This window comes from Anser cygnoides, chromosome 5 (genome assembly GCF_040182565.1).
Source record: "Anser cygnoides isolate HZ-2024a breed goose chromosome 5, Taihu_goose_T2T_genome, whole genome shotgun sequence".
Taxonomy (NCBI): domain Eukaryota; kingdom Metazoa; phylum Chordata; class Aves; order Anseriformes; family Anatidae; genus Anser; species Anser cygnoides.
This window is the reverse complement of record NC_089877.1, coordinates 34,075,713-34,093,867: the sequence shown is the minus strand read 5'-3', so window position 1 is coordinate 34,093,867 and position 18,155 is coordinate 34,075,713. Positions and strand designations below refer to the sequence as shown.

Here is an 18,155-nt window from a genome sequence, read left to right as displayed (position 1 = left end):
TCAGAAAGAGCAGCTTTTGCAGTTGTCTACTCAGGGATGTGCTTTCTGTTTTAATATCCTCTCTTAGAGGCTTTTTGCTCTGGCCTGTACGCTCAGCTATGACTATCTGTAACTCCAGGTGCCTGCTTCAGCCCCCAGTTTCCTGACACAGTTTGCGGGATGCTGTGCTAGCACCTAACATGCTGAAAGGGTTTGCAGAATGGCTGCCAGCCAGCGCTCCGGGGGTTGGCCAAGGGCAGAGAAGAGAACTGGAGAGATTAATTCAGCAAATGCTGCTGTGCAGCACTTAATAAAGGGTCCAGCTGAGGCTTAGGCAGCTATGGCCATCTTCTGTATCTGCCCTGGTAGTTCAGGGACATGTGAGCCATCAGTTCGGTCTGTCAGCTGCCGTGGAGGCTCCCTCGGGCAGAACAAGGGGCAGCCAGCCTGTGGCACTGGGCTGCCCCCGAGCAGCCTGCCTGCTGCCAGCGGTGCCGCCTGGGCCTGGCCAGCAGTAAGCTGGCCTTGTGGGTGAGGGAGGTGTTCCTCAGGGGGCTGGTAGGATGCGGGGCTCGCAGCCCTCTTGCCTCAGCAGCCACGATGGGGTGGGGGGGGGGCGCAGCAGCAAGGGGACCCCGGGGCCTGTCAGCGCCTAGCGGCCGTGTTGCCACCTCAGTTGGCAGTGTGGAAAAGTGACTTGAGCAGCTCCATCCATTTGGGCTTCTAACAAGGAGAATGCTGAAGAAGGTAAAGCCTGGAAGGCGGAGGAGTGAGAAGGTCTGGGGCCACCCGGGTGGCTCCTCTGTGACCTCGCTGCGGAACCTGACAGGGGTGGGTGACAGGGCCCAGCCATGCGGTGCTGGCTCCTGCTGCTCGCCCAGCTGCTGGCAGCTGCGCTCCCTCTGCCCCTGCGCCAGAGGTGAGGGCACTTCTCCTCCTCTCCCCCCCTGTCCCGGTACCTGCAGTGGTGCCGCAGGGGCTGGGTGCCCTTTCTCCTGCAACCCCAGTGCTCCTGGAGCAGGCCTAGGCTGCCGCTGGTGGTGCCGACGCGGGTGAGTGGAGGAGGGCTCCGGCTCACTCCCACCTCTGGGTTTCTTCCGCAGCTACTCAGTCCCTGAGGACTTCTCTGCCCTCCTGGAGCTCCCGCAGCAGCACTTTGGCCTGGTGGATGGTACAGCTCTTCCCCCAGCCCCCTCCCGTGCACTCACCCCCTCCAGGGAAGGCAAGGACAGCTCCCTGGCCCTCACCCCACTGCCTACCCACAGATTACGGCATTAAACCAAAGCAGCCTCGCTTCAGGACGCGGGCAGCCCGGGAGCGGCCTGCAGGACTGCGCAGAGCTGGAAAAACCAAGCGCGATGAGCTTGATTTGTTGGAGTACTACTATGACGCCCACCTGTGACCCCCCCCCCTCGCAGCTCTGCCCTATACTCCTGCAGGACAGCAGGGCACACAGGTAGGTGCGGGGGGCAGGAACAGGGGGCTCCAGCCATACCTCAGGGTATGTGAGGCTAGAGGAGCTAGGGCTGCTCAGCCTGAAGCAGAGAAGGCTAAGATGGGATGTTATTGCTGTTTTCAACTACATAATGGCAACTATAGAGCTAGCAGAGCCAGAGTTCTCCTGGTAGTGTAAATGGGAAGGCAAGAGGTAAGTTATCCCACAATCACACAGTGGTCTCTGGCCTCCAAGGTCTGCAACTGGGGCTCTCGGAGGAAACCTGAGGTACTCGAGCTCCTCCTGCACCCCCAAAGGAAGGGGGGAATCCAGGGCCCAAACCTACCGCTGTGGGACACAAAGAGCACCGCAGCACTGCTCCATGAACCATCATATTTAATAGTTGTTGCCATCACAGCAGATCCAGCTGAAGCACGGAGACCGCTGGCTGCAGGGACCAGGAAAGGTTTTTGTTGTTGTTATTGTTGTTTTTAACCTCCCTGGAGATGTGTGCGGCTCCCTGCAGGCTTTAGCCCTTCCCTGCTCCTCTTCTGGCAGGCACCCCGGTCTGCACGGGGCTGAGACCCACCATGGTGGGGTGGCTCAGCCCTGCCCCTGCCACCTGCGGCTGGAGGGGAGAGGGGACGGGGGCAGAGAAACGCTTCCCTCCCCATGGTGTGGTCACTGCAGAGGTATGGGGGGGGGTCTTTCTCACCAGGGCATGGATGTAAGAGAGGAGGGATGGGGGCAGAGGCAGGGGTGAGCTGTCTCAGCTCCTCCTTTCTCTAGCACTCAAAGCAGAGCCACTGGGCTCCCTCCTCCCCGCCCAGCAGCCTTGTCCCCAGGGCCTGGCAGGGAAGCGATGTTCCCCTCCCCAGGCAGGAGCTCTCACGTGGTTCTTGTTGGCTGTAGCTGCTGTGTCTTCATCCTGCAGGAGTCCGACTCTGCCACTGCGTTAAAAGTCACCCCCGAGGGGTGTGACGGGAAGCTGGGCCACGGTCACAGGGAGGAGATGCTGGCACCCCAGCCTGCAGCAGGGAAGGGCTGGAGCAGGCTGCTGCCCGCCCCTCCAGCACTCACAGGCAGGGCACCCCGTGGGCACTTCTCCAATAGAATAAACTAAATATTTTGTACAATAAACACGATTTGTCCAGCCCTCCCCCCTCCCGTCCCCCCAGCCCCAGCCCGAGGAAGGGGAGCCACGAAAAGAGGCAGCTCGGTGCCCCGGGGAGCCGTTCCCTGGGCCCGCTCCTCCTCTGGTCTCAAAGCAGCTCTTGTCCATGCACGACGGGGAAGGGGCGAGCCTTGGCTGTGCAGCAGGCGCCCATGCCAGCCCCTACTCCAGGTAGATGTCCTCTGTGGGGCACGTGTACTCCACATACTCCTTGTAGAATTGCTGAAAAGCCCTCCTGCAACACAGCATGGAGCAGAGCTCAGCTGCGCCCTCCCCGAGGCACTTACAGAGCCTGTTTTGCTCCCCTTCTCGCCCTTGCTGTCAGGTCAAACCCCGTCTGGCCCCAGGAGCCTCGTGCATTAGCACCCAGGGGCACCGCTGGAGTGAGGTCTCCATCCCAGCACCGAGCCTCCACACAGCGCATGGCTTTCAGCCATCTGCCTGCAAAGCTTTGCACCGGGATTTGTTCCAGGGCTGTCAGGAACACGCTGCCCGCAGCAGCGTCAGCCCTGGCTCTGGCCCCAGTCCCCTCGCTGTAGGGGAGAGGAGCCAGGTGCTGCTCCTCCTGTCTATCGGGAGGGAGCACCTTCCTCCTGCCCCAGCCAGGACTCACCCTACGGACTCCGCGAGCGGCTTTGTGGACTCCTCCGAGACGAAGACGTGGCAGGCAAATCTGTGGTCAGCAGGGTGCTTGGTGATGAACCCAAAATATCTGAGGGCAGAGAGAGCGGGTGAGAATGGACTGTCAGGCAGGAACAAGTAACCCCAGTGCCCAATTTTGGCAAAGGGGGGGTCCCAAACCCCAGTGGCCACCAGCTCCCTTGTCCCAGGCCCAGGTCTGGGATGTGAAACCCATCCAGAGGATGCTCCTCACATGAAGCTGTGGCTTACAGGGGAAGGGGAGCCCTCAGGATGGGGATGCTGGAGGCAGGAAGGCAGTGAAGCCTCCGTGCATTGAGGCACTGAGAGCTGCCCCGCACCTCCCGCTACTCACTTGTTGTTCTTTGGATGGTATCCACAAAAGGAAATGTTCTTCAGCTGGAAAAAATGGCTACACTTGTTTACCTGGGGGGGGGGCAGAGAAAAGACTTGTCAACACGCCTCCCCACCTGCCCTGCGGGGCAGCTGGTCTCCAACCCTGGAAATAGGAGCTCAGGCTGAGCCCAGCTCTCCACCACAGTACCCAAGGCCATGGACTAATCCAGCACCCCGTCCAAAGGCAAGGTTTCCAAAAGGCTTGCTGTGAAGGCTTCGCTTGCCTCCACACAGCATCTTGCTAGGCTACTTATGGAGAACACTTATCAGCAGCCTGCAATGCCCAGCTAAAGAGATTACGGGGCAGATCTGGAGGACACCACTCAAAATAGTAGCAGAAAGGTTTAGGAGCAGCTGACGGATTACGGGTGCAGCTCAGCTTGCGGCATCCCAGCACAACAACACGCTTGGCAGCTGTGAGGGCACCATTCTGTGGTACGGCCCAAAACTGGGGTCCCACCAGGCTTGGGGGGCCCTGATGGTGGGCCTACAACCCTTTGGATGGTGTTTCTCATGGAACAAGGAGCTCATTTGGGTGGAGACCCTTAATTCCCAAGCTAAGAGCAGCAAGTAGGGAAGGGATGAGACGAGAGGGTACTACCTTGCTGTGCTCCTTGGAGTCGTCAGATTTCACAGCAATCTTGACCCCACGCACGCTGATCTCCAGGACGCAGCTGGAGGGTGGGTTAAAGTGCACAGTAAGGCGGCGCGTGGTGGCAATCTGCGGGGAGACGGAGACACAAAGGCCTGGCACTCATGGGCAGCACGTGAGGACGGCTTGCCCCTTGCAGGGGCTCAGCCCGGGGTGGGACACTACCTTCTGCATGGCTGCGCACAGCACGTCGTTGCCCTTGTGATAGGGAACCTGCACCGAGCCGAGGAACTTCACCCGAAACTGGTCCACCCAGTCGCTGTTCTTGGCCAGAGCTGGAAGAGAGAGAACGTGGCGGGGATCGTCTCTGACGGCCTCGGCCATGCTCCCACAGCTGCACAGTTCCCTGCCGAGCATCAGGTACAGGCCCCCACCGCCACCGGCTGGAGCCACCCCATCATTCCTTGCCTGGATGGGCAGGAGATCAGCGACATCACCGACCGTCACAGAGGCTCGGTACCTGTTATGTGGTCTGGGTCCTTGGTGACTTCGATAGCGTAGTAGGCAGGAAAAATGCCCCGGTCGCCTGTCCGCATGTTGTAGGCCTCGTACCAGTAATCCTCCGCCTGCACCTCCACCAGCAAGGGATCGTCCACCTCCAGCTCCAGCTCGTCCGCGTGGCGAGGCACGAACCTGGGCAGGGAGTCACTGGCACCCGGCCGCTCTGGTGGGCTGCTTACCCACAGGCTGCTGGGACGGGGGCAACGTGGGACCCGCGGCCAGCACGGGTGGGCAGCAGGTGTAATTCGCCAAGATCTGGGATACTGAATGGAGATCTGAGTGGATTTAGGCTCAAAGGGCAGCAGGACCCTGGTACACACACAGGGATATCTATCCCCTCAGGCATCCCTCACGTGGCTCCCCAGAGAGGTCCTGAGTGCCCTGGGGGGGAGTCTCTCACCCCTGGGCAGGTATTGCCCAGCCAGCGCCTGAGCTAAGGACAACAGCTTGGCCCCCAGGCTCCCCATGTTGGAAGCAGCATGGTTTGGGTAGGGACGGCCTTGGGACACTGCCCGCACTCACCTGAAGACAGCGCGGTGGGTCTGCTCCTGCTCCTCGCCGTTGATCATGCAGGAGAACAACCCGAAGGACTCGGCACCTGGGGAGGAAGGTAGAGGGGCACGTTGCAGCTCTGAGGGTCAGCACCACCGCAGGTAGAAGGACACGGCCCTCGCTCATGCCTCGCGGCTTTAACTCAGGCAAAAAAAACTGCTTGAAATGCCCCCAGCTGTGTGAGCCTGCAGCTCATGAGGCTTTTCCAGCCCCTCCATACCCCTTGGCCACAAGGGAAGAAGTCCCAGACTGTGGAGCCAGCACCTGCTGGAGCTTCTCCATCTCGCTGGAGGCCCTGCAGGGCACCCCGGACCAGGCAAGCTTATACCAGGGACCTGCAGGGCTGCCTGGGGACACAGCCCCCCCCCCCCCCCACCTCCTCCCTCTGCCCAGCACTCACTAGAGGAGCGTGTCCGGCCACTCATGAAGACATTGAGGAACTTCTTGGAGAAGTGGATGTCCGCCTCGGGCGTCGAGTCCTCGGAGAGGCAGACCGAATCGCGTTTCAGCGCGTCCTCCTCGTACTCCTCGCCGATGGCCGACTCGTAGGGCGAGGAGACACAGTTGTCGTAGACGGTGGCCGAGTCGCTCTCGTCGCTGTAGCCCGAGTAGCACTGCTTGAGGCTGACCAGCTCCAGCTGCACGTTCTCATCCACCACCAGCGTGTACTTGACCGAGTCGTAGGAGAGGGCGCTGGTGTCCGAACTCACCGACGCTCTCTGAAGGTTGTGGCCCGGCCGGTAGCCACTGCTCCCACCCACACAGGAGGCCCGGGGCAGGCTCGTCTTGTCAGGGGAGGACATGTAGTCCAGCACCTCGTCCTCCTCGCTGATGGAGGGGTTGGTTTTCCCTGCCAAGGCCGAGTAGCTGGAGGTGTCGATGTCGGAGCTGATGGACATGCGGTTCTCGCTGGACTGGGACAGGAACGGCTTTTCGGTCTCCAGCGGGTCTGAGTTCTTCTGCACGGGCGTCAGGTAGATCTCCTCCGTGGCCTCCAGCCTCACGTCCGTCTGGTAGCGGATGCGGTCCCGGTGGGCCTCGGGGCCCCTCGTTGTCACCACCACCACGCTGGCTCCGTGGGGCGGGGGCCTGCTGGTGGCCTGGTGCTTCTCGGGGGGCCGGGACGAGGCGACGCAGGCGGGCGCCATCTGGGTGGCTGCTGTGCGCCGGCACGGGCTCTCCGTGGACGTGCCCCGGTCTTTGGTGGAGGTTGTGCTGTTTTGGTGATTGACCTCATCACTCAGGCAAACGTGGTCGTGGGGAGGGGTCTGCTCACCTGCGGGGAGGAGAGCAGCGTTGGTGTTCCCACCGACGGGGATGCTCCAGACTCAAACTGGACATGCGCCAACTGGGGACGTTTTTCCCCAACCTCCAGCACTGCTCGTCCCATGCTCCAGGCCGGGGATCAACTCCCAGGAGCCACCAAAGGGTGTGAGGCCCCTGGCCACCAGCCCCCCGACTCACCCGTTTTCAGAGGGGACGACGACCGGGACACCCGCTCCTGCCAACTGTGCTTTTTCCCCAGGGAGTTGTTATTCAGGGTGTCCTGGGGAGGAGAACAAAGCCGCCTTGTCACCCGGGCAGTAAACAGCACGTGGCAGCCGTCCCTCCCCACCCCACAGCGATGCACCGCGGCCGGGGCCCTCATGGTCCCTGGGCGCTGCCTGGGACTGCCCGAGCGCTTCCCCACGGTGCCCGTGCCCGTCCCTGGGTGCAGCCCACCCGCCTGGGCACGCTTTGCTCCCAGGCTTTGCAGGCAGCTCTGGGGCACAGCGCGGGTATTTCTCCCCCCGCAGCAGCGGCGTTTTCCACGCTGTTAGTTTTTGCTCGAGCACCAAGCTTGGGACTCTCGGGGGTTTTCTCCTGCAGCCATCACCATCAACATGGGAGCTGCCCTGCTCGCTTTGCTTCCCCACCAACACGAAGAAAGCCTCTGCCCTGAAGCCCACCAAGATTTGTGGGATCCCCAGCACCCTGTCCTGTCCTCGGGGCACACACACAGGCTCCGTGTGCCCAGCCCTGCTCGCTCCGGGCTCCCGCTGCCAGCCACATCAGACCCTGTGCTGCAAAGCTCCTGTTCCCCGTGTCCTCACCTCAGGTCATGCCCGTGGCTCCCAGTGTGGCCCCATAGCCTCCCCCTCCCCAGCCCACCATCTATGCATCCCCCCACACACACGCCACCCCCCCCAAAAATACCTCTCCGCAGGTCTGGACACTGGTTGGGACCAACTGCCCGGGGGGTGCCTTTGCTGTCCCCGTCCCCCCAGCTGGATGTGGCTCCCACGTGCCACCGGCTCCTCGGGGTCCCTGCGCAGGGTGGGACAAGGCTGCCTGCTGTCCCCTTGTCCATTATGCTCCAGCCAGCTCCCCCCGCCTCCCCAGCCCTGCTGCCTTTGTCCCCGGTGCCAGCTGCCCTGCGGGCATTGTCCTGGCTCCGTGCCTTCCTCCTCCTCCTTCTCCTCCTCCTCCCACCCATGGCCTCAGGCAGAGAGCTGGCATCAGCTGCCTGTGCCGGGCTGGTGACACCCAGCTCCGACTACTCCCCATCTGTCACCCACGGGGACACCTGCCTCTCGCTTTGCGCTCCTCAGCTGCGCGTCACCGCCACGAAAATCCTCCTACTTGGCAAGGGAAGCCACTGCCGAAGGCAGGAGGAAGGCAAAAATAGCCCTGCGTGCAGCGGCACACCTTGCGCGGGTTTGTGAAGTTCGCAGGAGGGATGGGGCTCGGGGAGGCCAGCTCAGAGGAGCAGCATGCAGGGCACCTAAACGTCACCCGTCATGGGGACGGCAGCGTCTGGGAAAACCCTCCATGCAAAAGCAGGGGGGCAAAAGCTCAGGGGGCAAAAGCTGAGGGGCAAAAGCCAGGGGGAAAAAGCCCCCAAACCCCCTCCCACCCCCCCCCCCCCGGGCCAGTTCTCACCTGGCTGCGAGGCACCTGCGGGAAGAGGTTGAGCGTGGTGGGTCGCTTGGGCCGGTAGCTCTCGGTGCTGGCGGGCTGGGGGGCTTTCTGCAGCGGCTGGGGCTCCGTCTGCTCCTCGGCCGGCGCGTCCCCGGCGGCGTCGATGAGGTCGAGCTGCAGCATCTCGGCCTGCAGCCGGCTGCCCTCCCCGCCGCCCGCCGCCCGCGCCGCGCCGCCCGCCCGGCTCACACAGCCCTGCCGGGATTAGCGGCTCGGTCAGGAGACTGGGAGGGCCGGAGGACGGCCGTGCCAGTTGGCCTCAGCCTTTTAAAGCAGCAGGGGATGGCGCATCCCACCCCACGTGCCCATCGCCGTGGCTGCCGGCCTTCCCTCCCTCCTTCCTTCCGCTACAGCGTAGGGGGACTTGGTCCTAACCTGCCTCCCCGGCACCCCGCAGGAGTGCTGACCCCAGCACCAAACCAAAGGCAGGATTTCCAGCCTCAGCCCGGCCAGCTTGCCCCCTCTGCTCATCCCCCTCTGGACCACCAAGACTTTCAGTGGTCATCGCCTTCATTTTTTACGCTGGCCTAACACAAAGATTTCAGTGGTTCCCGTGGCAGATGCCACCGGTTGTGGCAAATCACCTGGATTTGAACAAGGAAACAGAGGCACGGGAGAAGAGCTGGGGGAATATGCCAGCTAAATTGGTGAGACCTAGCTAAGGTAGACGTATTCGAGTCAGCTGGTGACATTCTGCCTAGACTGCTAACGATGCTGCCTCGGCAATCCTGTAGCTGTGGCAGTCACTCCGAGAACTCAGAGGAGGGAAAGTCCCAGAAGGACGCAGGAGAGCAAAACAGTGCCTATTTTTTGAGGAACGTACGCCCTAGGAGTGAAGCGCCATTCAGGATTCAGTAGCTGAGAGGGAACTACAACCCCTGCAGGTACGTGTTCATGGACTGGCACACGGCGGATGCTGCTTGTTTCCCTCGTCTGGAAAAGCCTTGAGGCCCAGCACAGCCCGAAGGCTGGCGGTGGGGAAGAGAGGCAGGGTCTGAGGAAAGTTTTGGAAAGCCACCCAGAGGACGCAGCCGCCTTTCTGCTGCATCCCAGCCCCGCTTTGCTCCCCGCCTGCCCAGGCACTGGGTCCCTGGCACAGCGCCGCTGCTGGCATCACCCCTATCTGGGGCAGGTGTTTGCAGCCGGTCCAGGTCACACTGAGCCAGGGGTGGTAACGAGAGGAAGCCCGGCGTTTCCAGGAGCCTTATTGTGCTCTAAAATCAAAGTGATTGTTTCCCCACGTCTGTACCTTCCTGGCTGGTTCAAGCCTTTTCGTGCATCTGGATCAGGATCAGCCCATGCGGGTTTAATGCAGGCGTATCCCTGCTCTTTTCCCTCGGGCACTCCTCCTCTCACTCTCCAGTATTTCCAAGAAGGGTGTTTTGTTTTTTTTTTTTTCTATTTCTTGTTCCTGCATTAAACAGTTTCAGCAGCTCCCGGAACACGAATGATGCAACAAGCCTTCGCTAGCTGCAGCCTGCTTTCACCAGGACCCACCTTGCTGAATTTGGGAATAAGCTGCCCTGTGTTTAAAAGCAAGCAAACCGAGGCCGAACCCAAAGCCGGGGCCTTGCACTTGTGCCACCATGACCCACGTTGCTGCACCGAGCCTCCTTGCCGGAGCCAGCCACACTTTGCAAGCTGCGTGCCTGAGCCGCTATTTCTGGAGAGCTGCTAAAATAGCCCGTGATGAAGTCATCATTGTTTTCCCGGGACCAAAAAACAAAAACAAACAAACAAAAATAAAAAAACCCACCAACCCCCTCCTCTGTCAAGGTATCGCCCTTTGCAATGGCATTTTGCTGCTGGGCGTCTTTGCCCGCCCAGACCCCGGGTCCCCCAACCAGCAGCCGCCTTCTCCAGACTCTCCCGGCTCCAGGGGGGGAATTTTGGCACCTGCCCAGCCCTCAGGAGCCCCCACTGCTCCAGGCTTCAGTTTGGCTCCTGCCCTCAGCCAGGGTCGCGTCCCTAGGGGATGCAGCCAGCACTCACGTGCCGGGGTTATTCCCGGTTTCCCAGCCTCCGCGCCGTGCACGTGGCCAGACCCAGCCAAAACACTCCCCCCGGGCCTGGCTGCTTCACCAGACACATCCTGCAAGCTCTCGTCTCGCGGGAGCCATCGCCATCGGGCCTGAGAGCTCCCTGGCTCTCACCACTGACATTTCAGGCTGAAGAGACCCTCTCGCAGCCACTGCTTTCAGTTCTGCTCCTCGGGCAATCCTCCACATCCCGTCTAAGCCATCTGTATGTATTTTTAGCAGCTGCTTTTTTCTGAGCACGGTCGGCTCCCCTGTTTAGGAACAGCTCGCCTCCGCCTCGCGCCCCAGCAGGCTCGGTACGCCCAGCAGCAGGCAGCGGGCAGGGCATGGGGCTCAGTGCTGGTGCCCCAGCAGCCTCCTTCTGCCCTGGGATGGCCCCAAATCGGAGGCTGCAGGAGGCCACCAGCGCCTCCCTGCCCACAGCCCGCATCAAACACATGGACACAATGCAGTATCCCATCCCATGTGCTTACCCGGGCGGCCAGGCTCTCCTTGCAGTGCAGGCTGATGCCACACTCATCGGTGATCTCGGAGAGGTCTTCATCCTCAAACTCCTCGAGGCTGATGTCGTGGGTGAGCCTGGAGGGAGCGGAGACCGCGGTCATGCACTGCACGTGCAAGGGGAAGGAGGGCACACCCAGACGGGGCCACCAACACCAATTCTGGGACCACAATCACCATCTCTGGGCCCACCAACACCAGCCCCGGGCCCACCAACACCATCTCTAGGCCCAGCAGGGCAAACACCGGGGTCATGGTGTCAGGAAGGGCCTGGTGGGGCACGGCTGGAGGATGGACCTGCCGGGGCATGTGATCACATCAAGACCTGCAGACCTTGCACACACCACAAACCTGCTGGCCGTGGCACGAGCAGCACGTGAGCCTCACAGACAGGCTGGAAGGGGTGTCCCAGCCCAGGTGCTGCCTGCAGCACAGAGGGCAGCGAGTTCCCTCTGTGCCAAATTCCCTCCCCGGGGTGTCTGCAGCATCCCTGCATCCATCGGCACCGCTCACCGCCCCGATGAACCCTTTATGGCTCCCTCATGGCTGTCAGCCCCACTACTTCCCTTTGGAAAGTTTGCCGAGATTTCCTTTTAGTGGCTGGAAATGTGCTGACTACCCAGCTCCTCGCGTGCTCGCTTGTATCCCCGGGGAGCTCCTGGCTCCCGTGCATTAAAACATTTCTACGCGGTGCTACCGCAACGCTCCCTCCTCGTGCCTGTTCATTACCGGGGTGGGAAACACAAGAGCCCAGCCCAAAAGTCCTCTGCCAGCCATGGGTGGCGTTGGGTGGAGGCGTCCCTACAGGAGACGAAGCAGGGCCACACTGGGAGGAGTCCCACATGCCCTAATGCTGCTGCCTGCAGGAGGGGAAGAAACGCAGAGCAGGATGCTCACAGTGAAACCTTCAAAGCCTGGATCGATTTCTTCTCCGGTTACACGGGTCGCCAGGGCCGGGCACCATCAGCCCCTTCCCTTTGTCCGCCGAGGCGCGGAAGCACAGTGAGGAGCCATGGGTCCCAGCACAGGACTGGGCACAGCCCTGCCTCGGGGACGGAGATGCTACGTGGGCATCCAGCACCATCCCTGCCTGCATCCAGCAGCAGAAGAGCTGACCCCCCCGCACACCAGCCCTTTTATCTCCACGCCGCATGTTGGCAGCTCCCTCCTCTCGCCCTGCTGAAAAATCCTGCCGGACACGCACATTCCCGCGCCCACGGCGGCCCCATTTGCTGCACGTCTCCCTGCACAGCCAGGAAAACTTTGGGCTCCGCTCGCTGCCAAGTTTGCTGCTGTCCTGCGGCAGCGCCGGTGCAAGAGGGCGATGTGCCCGCAGGCGAGGGGCTGTCACTCGTCCCCATGCACACCCCTGGGGACAGCCCCCCCGCCCCCATGCCCAGCCGGTCCCCTACCATTTCTCCCACTGGTCTTCCAGCCAGCTCTCTTCTTCGGCGCTCGACTCCATGCTCAGGGGCAGCTGCATCGAGGAGGACCCCCCCTTCCCTGGGGCACGCGCTCCCACCCCGAGGCAGACCCCGGCCTGGGGTCAGTTGTTGGCGGGGGGATGCTGAGCGCCGGGCACCCACTGCCCCAGTGCAGCCCGTGGCTGCCGGCGCTGCTCTGTCTCCTCACTGCGCAACCTGGGCAAGCTCATTAAAAATAGACGGAATCAGCTGTCCTGGAGGGGGAGAAAAATAAAAAAATAGCCTCCCCAGCTGAGCCGGTGCCAAGTCCCTGCTCTCTGCCGGGGATGCTGACTGCCTCTGCCTGCCAGCCAGCCAGCCCGGCTCCTGGTAGCGCTCCAGCGGCCGGTCCCCAGCACCCGCAGCAGGGCATCTGGTTACCCCGGCTCCTTCTCCTGCCCTTGCACCATCGCTGGCTGAGACAGGGAGGAACAGAAGATTCCCATTAGGGCCCTGTCACAGTGATGGGACGCCTTCCTGTAGGGCACCGGGACTTTCTTTTGGCTTCACGCCACTGGAGAGGGGTCAGCTTTCTGCCCCCGCGGCCCTGCTGCCGCCTCAGCCAGCCCTGAGCCACGTGGGACACACTGCCGAGCTCCTCTGCCGCCGGCTGCTGCTCCCCTGCTTCGGCGCCGCTGGCAGGTTTCACTTGTGATGCCGTGTTTGGTGTCTCTCGGCTCCCTTACAACAGTATCCCAGGCTCCATCTTCCCTACCAGCTCTGCCTGGAGGCGTCTGCTCTGTTCAAAACCTCCTGGCTCAATGGAATGAATAAAGAAATCTATCTCCGCGTTGCTGCTGCCCTTTCCTCCTCTCACATGGATGCTCCAGGACTTGCTAGGGGAGGCAAGGGGGGCTCTCCTTCACCCCCTGCTCCTCTGTGCCAGGAACACCCCTGCCTTTCTCTCCTGCTCCTCAAAGAAGCTAGGAATACCAGCAACAAGCAGCAGCTATGGCTCCCATCAGCTCCATCATGGTCCACAAAAGCTCGAGCAGGCCCTACAGGGACATTTGGGCCAACTTTCCCCTGAGTGCCAGCAGGAAAAGTGTGGGTACCACCTGTGTGCCACTGCAGGAAGGTGTGGGGCTCTTCAGGGAGGCTGGCACGAGGCTAAGCAAAGTCCCAAGGCCAACAAGGACAGCACCCCTGCCAGAGGACACCTCTCAACCCCCCGACAACGCTGGCATCCCCCAGCTGCCACCCAAAAACTGCGAGTGCACAAGCAGGGGCAGCCCCTGCCTGCAGGGTTTGTCTGTAGGAGCAGGGGCCAGGCATAGGGCTTGGCTCCAGGGAGGGTTGGGGTCAGAGGCTCCACAATGGGGCCTATCCAGGACAACACAGCACAGCGGGGGGCTCCAGCGAACCCATCTGCTGGGGCTCCCTCAGAACCAGACCAACCTTTGGTCCCCCATCACAAAAAGCAGGGTCACCCACCTCGCTCCCCAACCCAAGGCCTCCACACAGGCTTCCCAGACCCAAAGGCACAAGTCAGGCACACAGACAACCCGTAGCGCTGAGGCTGGTCTCTGCCTCGGCATGAAAACACTCCCTTGAGCTTGCCGAGGAGGTGGTGAGGTCTCCATCCTCCAGAGATGCTGTCCATTGTGGGACATCATGGTTTCCTGCAGGCAGCCAGGCTCCCTGAGGAGCGACACCACAGCTCCTGGCTCCCCTCCTGCAAGGCTCTGCCACCGAGGAGCCACGGCAGGCTGGACAGACGGCCAGCTGATGCAATTTCCCCTTGGCCCCACTGATGCCTGCCCCCGCACCGTGCTGGGGCCACCACCACCCTTGGATAGAGCTTGGGGACAAGGGATCAACAGGATGGGCAGCCGTGGGGCCCTCCACCCAGCTGCGCCCTGGTTGTGCCGCCCCCCCAAGCTGGGCACAGCCCCAGCCATGAGGCTTTCGGAGGCCAGCATGGAGGAGGGGCAAGAAGAACGTTTTTGTTGCTGGTTCCTAAAACGCTGTTGCTGTTCTCACGGTGAGCAGCCACCTCCAGAGCCCTCCCGCCTGCAGGTCTCACCTCACCATCCTCTGCCCCTTCTCAGACCGCTCCAAACCACCAGCAGCCACGGCGACCTGCCAGGCCTCCACTCCCGGCCTCCTCAGGGCTTCAGGGCCAGCCTGTCGTGTCACCTGCTGCCCGAGTCCCTCAGGACCCGAGCCACCAGCTCACCCCCGCTTAGGCCGTGCAGCACCTTGTGGGGGGTGGCGGCTGGAAGGGCAGGAGCCCCCCACACACACAGCACACACACAGCCCGGCGCTCTCGGCTCCCATCCCCTTCTCAGCGCCCGAGCCCCGGCTCCGCGGCGGCCGTTTCCAAGAGGCAGCGTGAGGGCTGGGTGTGCAGGCTTTCCCCAGCCATGTTGCAGCAGCGCCCAGCGGCTCTGGCAGGCAGCGCTGCAATAGCAGGCGGCTGCAGGAGCCGCCCGGCAGAGGGGCTCGGGTGGCAAAGGTCTGCTGGGCCCTTCGGAGGTAAATGGAAAAAAAAAAAAAACCACAGCTGGACACAGCTGGATGCTTCCTCACAGGGCCCCGCTGGTCCCAGGGCTCAGGGGATGACAAGCACTCGGCCACGGCTCCACTGCTCCTCCCCACCTCCAAAATCTCACCACGTAACCACCTGGTACTGATCCCCCCTCACCCAGCTCCCCCACAACGCCACCGCAGCAACCCCGAGCGTAAATCGATGGCTGTAAAGATGTCAGAGCCGCCAGGGGCACCCAGCCTGCCCCGCATGGCAAGCAGACGACGCTCCCTTACCCACCAAGCCCCCTTACCCGCCGAGCGCATCCCGTCCCAGAGCTGCTCGCGGGAGGCACCGGCGGGTCCAAACCCCCCGGTCCCTGCAGGTTGGCACCTGCGGCCATGCCTGGCCTGGCCCTCGCCATCGCACGTCCCCGCCGGGCACCGGAGGAGAGGTGTCGCACCCCCCCTCCCCATCCCAAATCGATGGGAGCGCTTGGTGTAGCTGCGAGGATCAATCCTGGCACGCTCCCACCTGCTCGCCTGGGGCTCCTGCTTCACGGGGGTGGGGAGGGAAAGGCAGCGCCCGGGATTTCTAGGAAAGGGCTAGAAAAAGGCTCTCCTGGGGGTGGAGAGGGAGGTGAAGCGTTGCCATCGGGAAGAGGTGTCTGAAGAGGAGGCGAGACAGGTGAGGAGGCTTGGGGGGGGGAGGGACAGATGGGCCAAAAAGGGGCCAAAAGCTGGAGGCTGGAAGGGGCTGAAATGGCAAATGGGGGAGGTATATGGGGCCAGCACGGGTTGGGGGGGGGCTGGAGCGGTGCCGGGGGGGTGAGGTGGGGGTTCAGCGATGTATGGGGTGGGGGGGGCTGAAGGGATGCATGGGGCGAGCTGGGGGGGCTGAAGGATGCGCGGGGAGGATGCAGAAGGGCTGGATGAGGAGGGGGCCGCAGTGGCAGTGCGGGGCTGGGGTGGGGGGGCTGCGGCGGATGGGGAGCGGTGCCCGGGGCCGGGGGGGGGGGGGAACGGAGGGGGGCTGCGGCCCGGGCAGCCCCGCGGGGGTCCCGGGGGAGGCGTCCGGTACCTGAAATTGGGGGGCGAGGCGAGGTGCAGCCCCAGGAAGGGGGAGGAGGCGGGCGGGGATGCGGCTCCTTTCTCTCGCTCCGCCATTCCGCGGCTCTCCCCATGCAGGCGGAGGGAGGGAGGGCGGGCGGCGGGGAAGGAGGCAGGGAGGGAGGAAGGAGGCTGGAGGGAGGAAGGAGGCTGGAGGGAGGGGATGCCGCCGGGGCCGCCGGGGAGGGACGTACCTGCTGCCGGGGGGGCGGGTGGGGGGGCTCCTCCTGTGCCCCCCACCCCGAGCTGCAGGACAGATGTGCCGCTGCTGGACCCCCCCCGCACACACAGCCAGCTGTGCCCGCAGCTGCAGGCAGAGCCCCCAGTGCAGGTATTGCTATGGGGCTCCTGCCCAAGGCGAGGGGCACACAGGGTCCCCTACAACAAGGGACGGGGCACCCCTGTCACCGCCACCTCCCCCAGGGTCTGCCCGGGGAGGCAGCACCACCCAGGGCCTTTCCTCTGCCACCAGCCTCCCCCATCCTCAGCCTCGGCAGCCAGGTGTGCCTGGAGCCCGCAGCAAAGTCCCGCTGTGGTTCTGCGCCCCTCGGGGGTCTGGCACCAGCGTTGGCAGCCCCAGAGCAAAGCCCGTGCCCACCAGGGCTGCATGCGTGGCGAAGGTAATTTAAGCAGGGAAATAAACAGATTATACACAGGTTCCACTGGCACAGGTGGAAAAAGCAAGTCCCAAGGCTGCAGGTCACTGCCCAGAACAGGCAGACCCACTCTTGCACCCAGCTGTGGCCCAGGGACCCTGCTGGGTGAGCATTATTCTCTGCCCCCTTTCCCCAGCAGCAGGTTTCTGTGCCTGGCCTCCCCGTGCATTGCAGGCTGCTTTAAAAACCACGCGGGTTGTGGTGTACACAGAAGTGGACAACACCAGTATTTTTAGGTCCCGAGGCTACTACTGTAAACGATCAGGAGAACTTCCCCTATTCCCTGCACGCCTGCTGTGCTCCCAGTTATCACTCACGTCTGTGACAGGCCCGCGTGGATGCGTGGCACTGCCTCAGCAGGTCAAACCTTAAAGACAGAGCAGGTGCCATCAGCATCTCAAGCCACGGGGCTGGCTGCCTTCAAGGCAACGGTATTGCATCTTGGCCAAGGCCCAGGCCGTCAGCTGCTCCTCCAGAGAAGAGCGAGCAGAGCCCTCCGAGGCACACAGCCCTGCTCTCAGCTGGGAGCCTTGGGCTCCTGCCAGCCCAACTCAAAAGAGATGTCACTCCTGGGCCAGCGTGGACACAGGCACACAGCCACCAGGTGACTGAGGTACCCCCAGGGCAGCCTCCCGAGGGGCAGATTGGCCCTGCCTAGCTCTGCTCCAGCCTTTCTGCCCACACTACTGCTCTTCACACCCATCTGCTCACCTGCATCTCAGAGCTCAGGGCCGTGGAGTAGGACCTCTGGAAGCCCCTCTGCAGCTGGTGGGACGCAGCCACCAGCCCTGGCAGGCATTGCTGCTGCCACAGAGGCTCACAGAGCATTGGCTCCCGGCTGCAAGAGGATGAAGCCCAGGACTACTCCATGGCTTCACCCAAGTCCCCTCGCTGCAGCCACCATCCACAGGATGGACACCTCAAGGGGCTGCAGGCTGCCCTGCCTGCAGCGGGAGGGTGCCGGCTGGTCACTGCTCATCACTGCAGTGTCTGACTGCCATAAATAAGGGGCTTGGTAGAAACAGTCTATTTAGTTACATCCTGACTCTCCCTAGACCTTGCATAAAGCCCCCCATCATCCTCAGCAACATATATGCATGTACATGCCCTGCAAAATAGAGACCACACTTCTGCCACAGCCAGTGTCTCTGCTCACAAGGCATCTATTGTCTTATGCTTTCAAATTGTCTGACTGAACATCGGGTTCACTTCAGAGCAATTCAGCCTTAAATTAAGCCTGAGGAATGGTTATGTGCTGAGAGGTCTGCCTGCTCCTCTCCCCAGCTGAACCAGCTGGTCTAACCCAAGTTATTCCCTCTCCCCCCCCAGGTATGGTTGTGCTCATTTCCACTCTGTCCCAATTTTCTGCCCCTGGCTCCCATTCCTTCATACCCAGGCACAATTTCTATGCTCAAACCTTTCAGCCAGCCCCTCCTGAAGCCACTCCAGCTCCTTTTTTTTTGTGAAGGTAAAAGAGACACTGGAGAATTTCCCCAACCACCAGCACAGGGAGCAGGCAATCACTTACTCTGCTAGAAATCCATGGTTAGCCACTTTACACCTCCAGCCACATCACTGCGATTCCTTCAGAGAGAACATATACTGTGGCCAGCGTGGAGGAGCCTCC

At 62.2% G+C, this 18,155-nt stretch overlaps 2 protein-coding genes across 7 annotated transcripts; one reads left to right on the top strand and one right to left on the bottom strand.

Moving 5' to 3' along the window:
* Positions 1–49: 49 nt before the first annotated feature.
* FREY1 (Frey regulator of sperm-oocyte fusion 1) lies at positions 50–2,485 on the top strand. Of its 2 annotated transcripts, none has more exons than XM_013192820.3 (4): positions 50–898; positions 1,083–1,150; positions 1,245–1,435; positions 2,349–2,485. In XM_013192820.3, the coding sequence occupies exons 1-3, from the start codon at positions 831–833 to the stop codon at positions 1,379–1,381; spliced, it is 273 nt and encodes a 90-aa protein (XP_013048274.3). In that variant the 5' UTR covers positions 50–830; the 3' UTR covers positions 1,382–1,435; positions 2,349–2,485. The 2 variants fall into 2 exon arrangements, with proteins under 2 accessions (XP_013048274.3, XP_047921190.2); XM_048065233.2 differs by lacking the exon at positions 2,349–2,485 and adding an exon at positions 1,670–1,806.
* Positions 1,791–15,999, bottom strand: MAPK8IP1 (mitogen-activated protein kinase 8 interacting protein 1). Of its 5 annotated transcripts, none has more exons than XM_066997834.1 (13): positions 15,844–15,999; positions 10,802–10,907; positions 8,251–8,484; positions 7,525–7,635; positions 6,793–6,874; positions 5,729–6,604; positions 5,299–5,374; positions 4,736–4,908; positions 4,441–4,550; positions 4,225–4,344; positions 3,583–3,653; positions 3,202–3,300; positions 1,791–2,823 (listed from the first exon to the last, which is right to left on the bottom strand). In XM_066997834.1, the coding sequence occupies exons 1-13, from the start codon at positions 15,927–15,929 to the stop codon at positions 2,751–2,753; spliced, it is 2,217 nt and encodes a 738-aa protein (XP_066853935.1). In that variant the 5' UTR covers positions 15,930–15,999; the 3' UTR covers positions 1,791–2,750. The 5 variants fall into 5 exon arrangements, with proteins under 5 accessions (XP_066853935.1, XP_047921187.1, XP_047921186.1 ...); XM_048065230.2 differs by lacking the exon at positions 15,844–15,999 and adding an exon at positions 14,319–14,341; XM_048065229.2 differs by lacking the exon at positions 15,844–15,999 and adding an exon at positions 12,242–12,432.
* Between the last annotated feature and the right edge of the window lie 2,156 nt (positions 16,000–18,155).

Excerpts from the sequence above, each read along its gene's own strand:
- FREY1 (XM_013192820.3), top strand. The coding sequence starts at position 831 with ATGCGGTGCTGGCTCCTGCTGCTCGCCCAGCTGCTGGCAGCTGCGCTC. Across the intron at positions 899-1,082 it reads CCTCTGCCCCTGCGCCAGAG|CTACTCAGTCCCTGAGGACT; the intron begins GTGAGGGCACTT and ends TTTCTTCCGCAG. Across the intron at positions 1,151-1,244 it reads GCACTTTGGCCTGGTGGATG|ATTACGGCATTAAACCAAAG; the intron begins GTACAGCTCTTC and ends GCCTACCCACAG.
- MAPK8IP1 (XM_066997834.1), bottom strand. The coding sequence starts at position 15,929 with ATGGCGGAGCGAGAGAAAGGAGCCGCATCCCCGCCCGCCTCCTCCCCC. Across the intron at positions 6,605-6,792 it reads GTCGTCCCCTCTGAAAACGG|GTGAGCAGACCCCTCCCCAC; the intron begins GTGAGTCGGGGG and ends TCCTCCCCGCAG. Across the intron at positions 4,345-4,440 it reads TGTGCGCAGCCATGCAGAAG|ATTGCCACCACGCGCCGCCT; the intron begins GTAGTGTCCCAC and ends GTCTCCCCGCAG.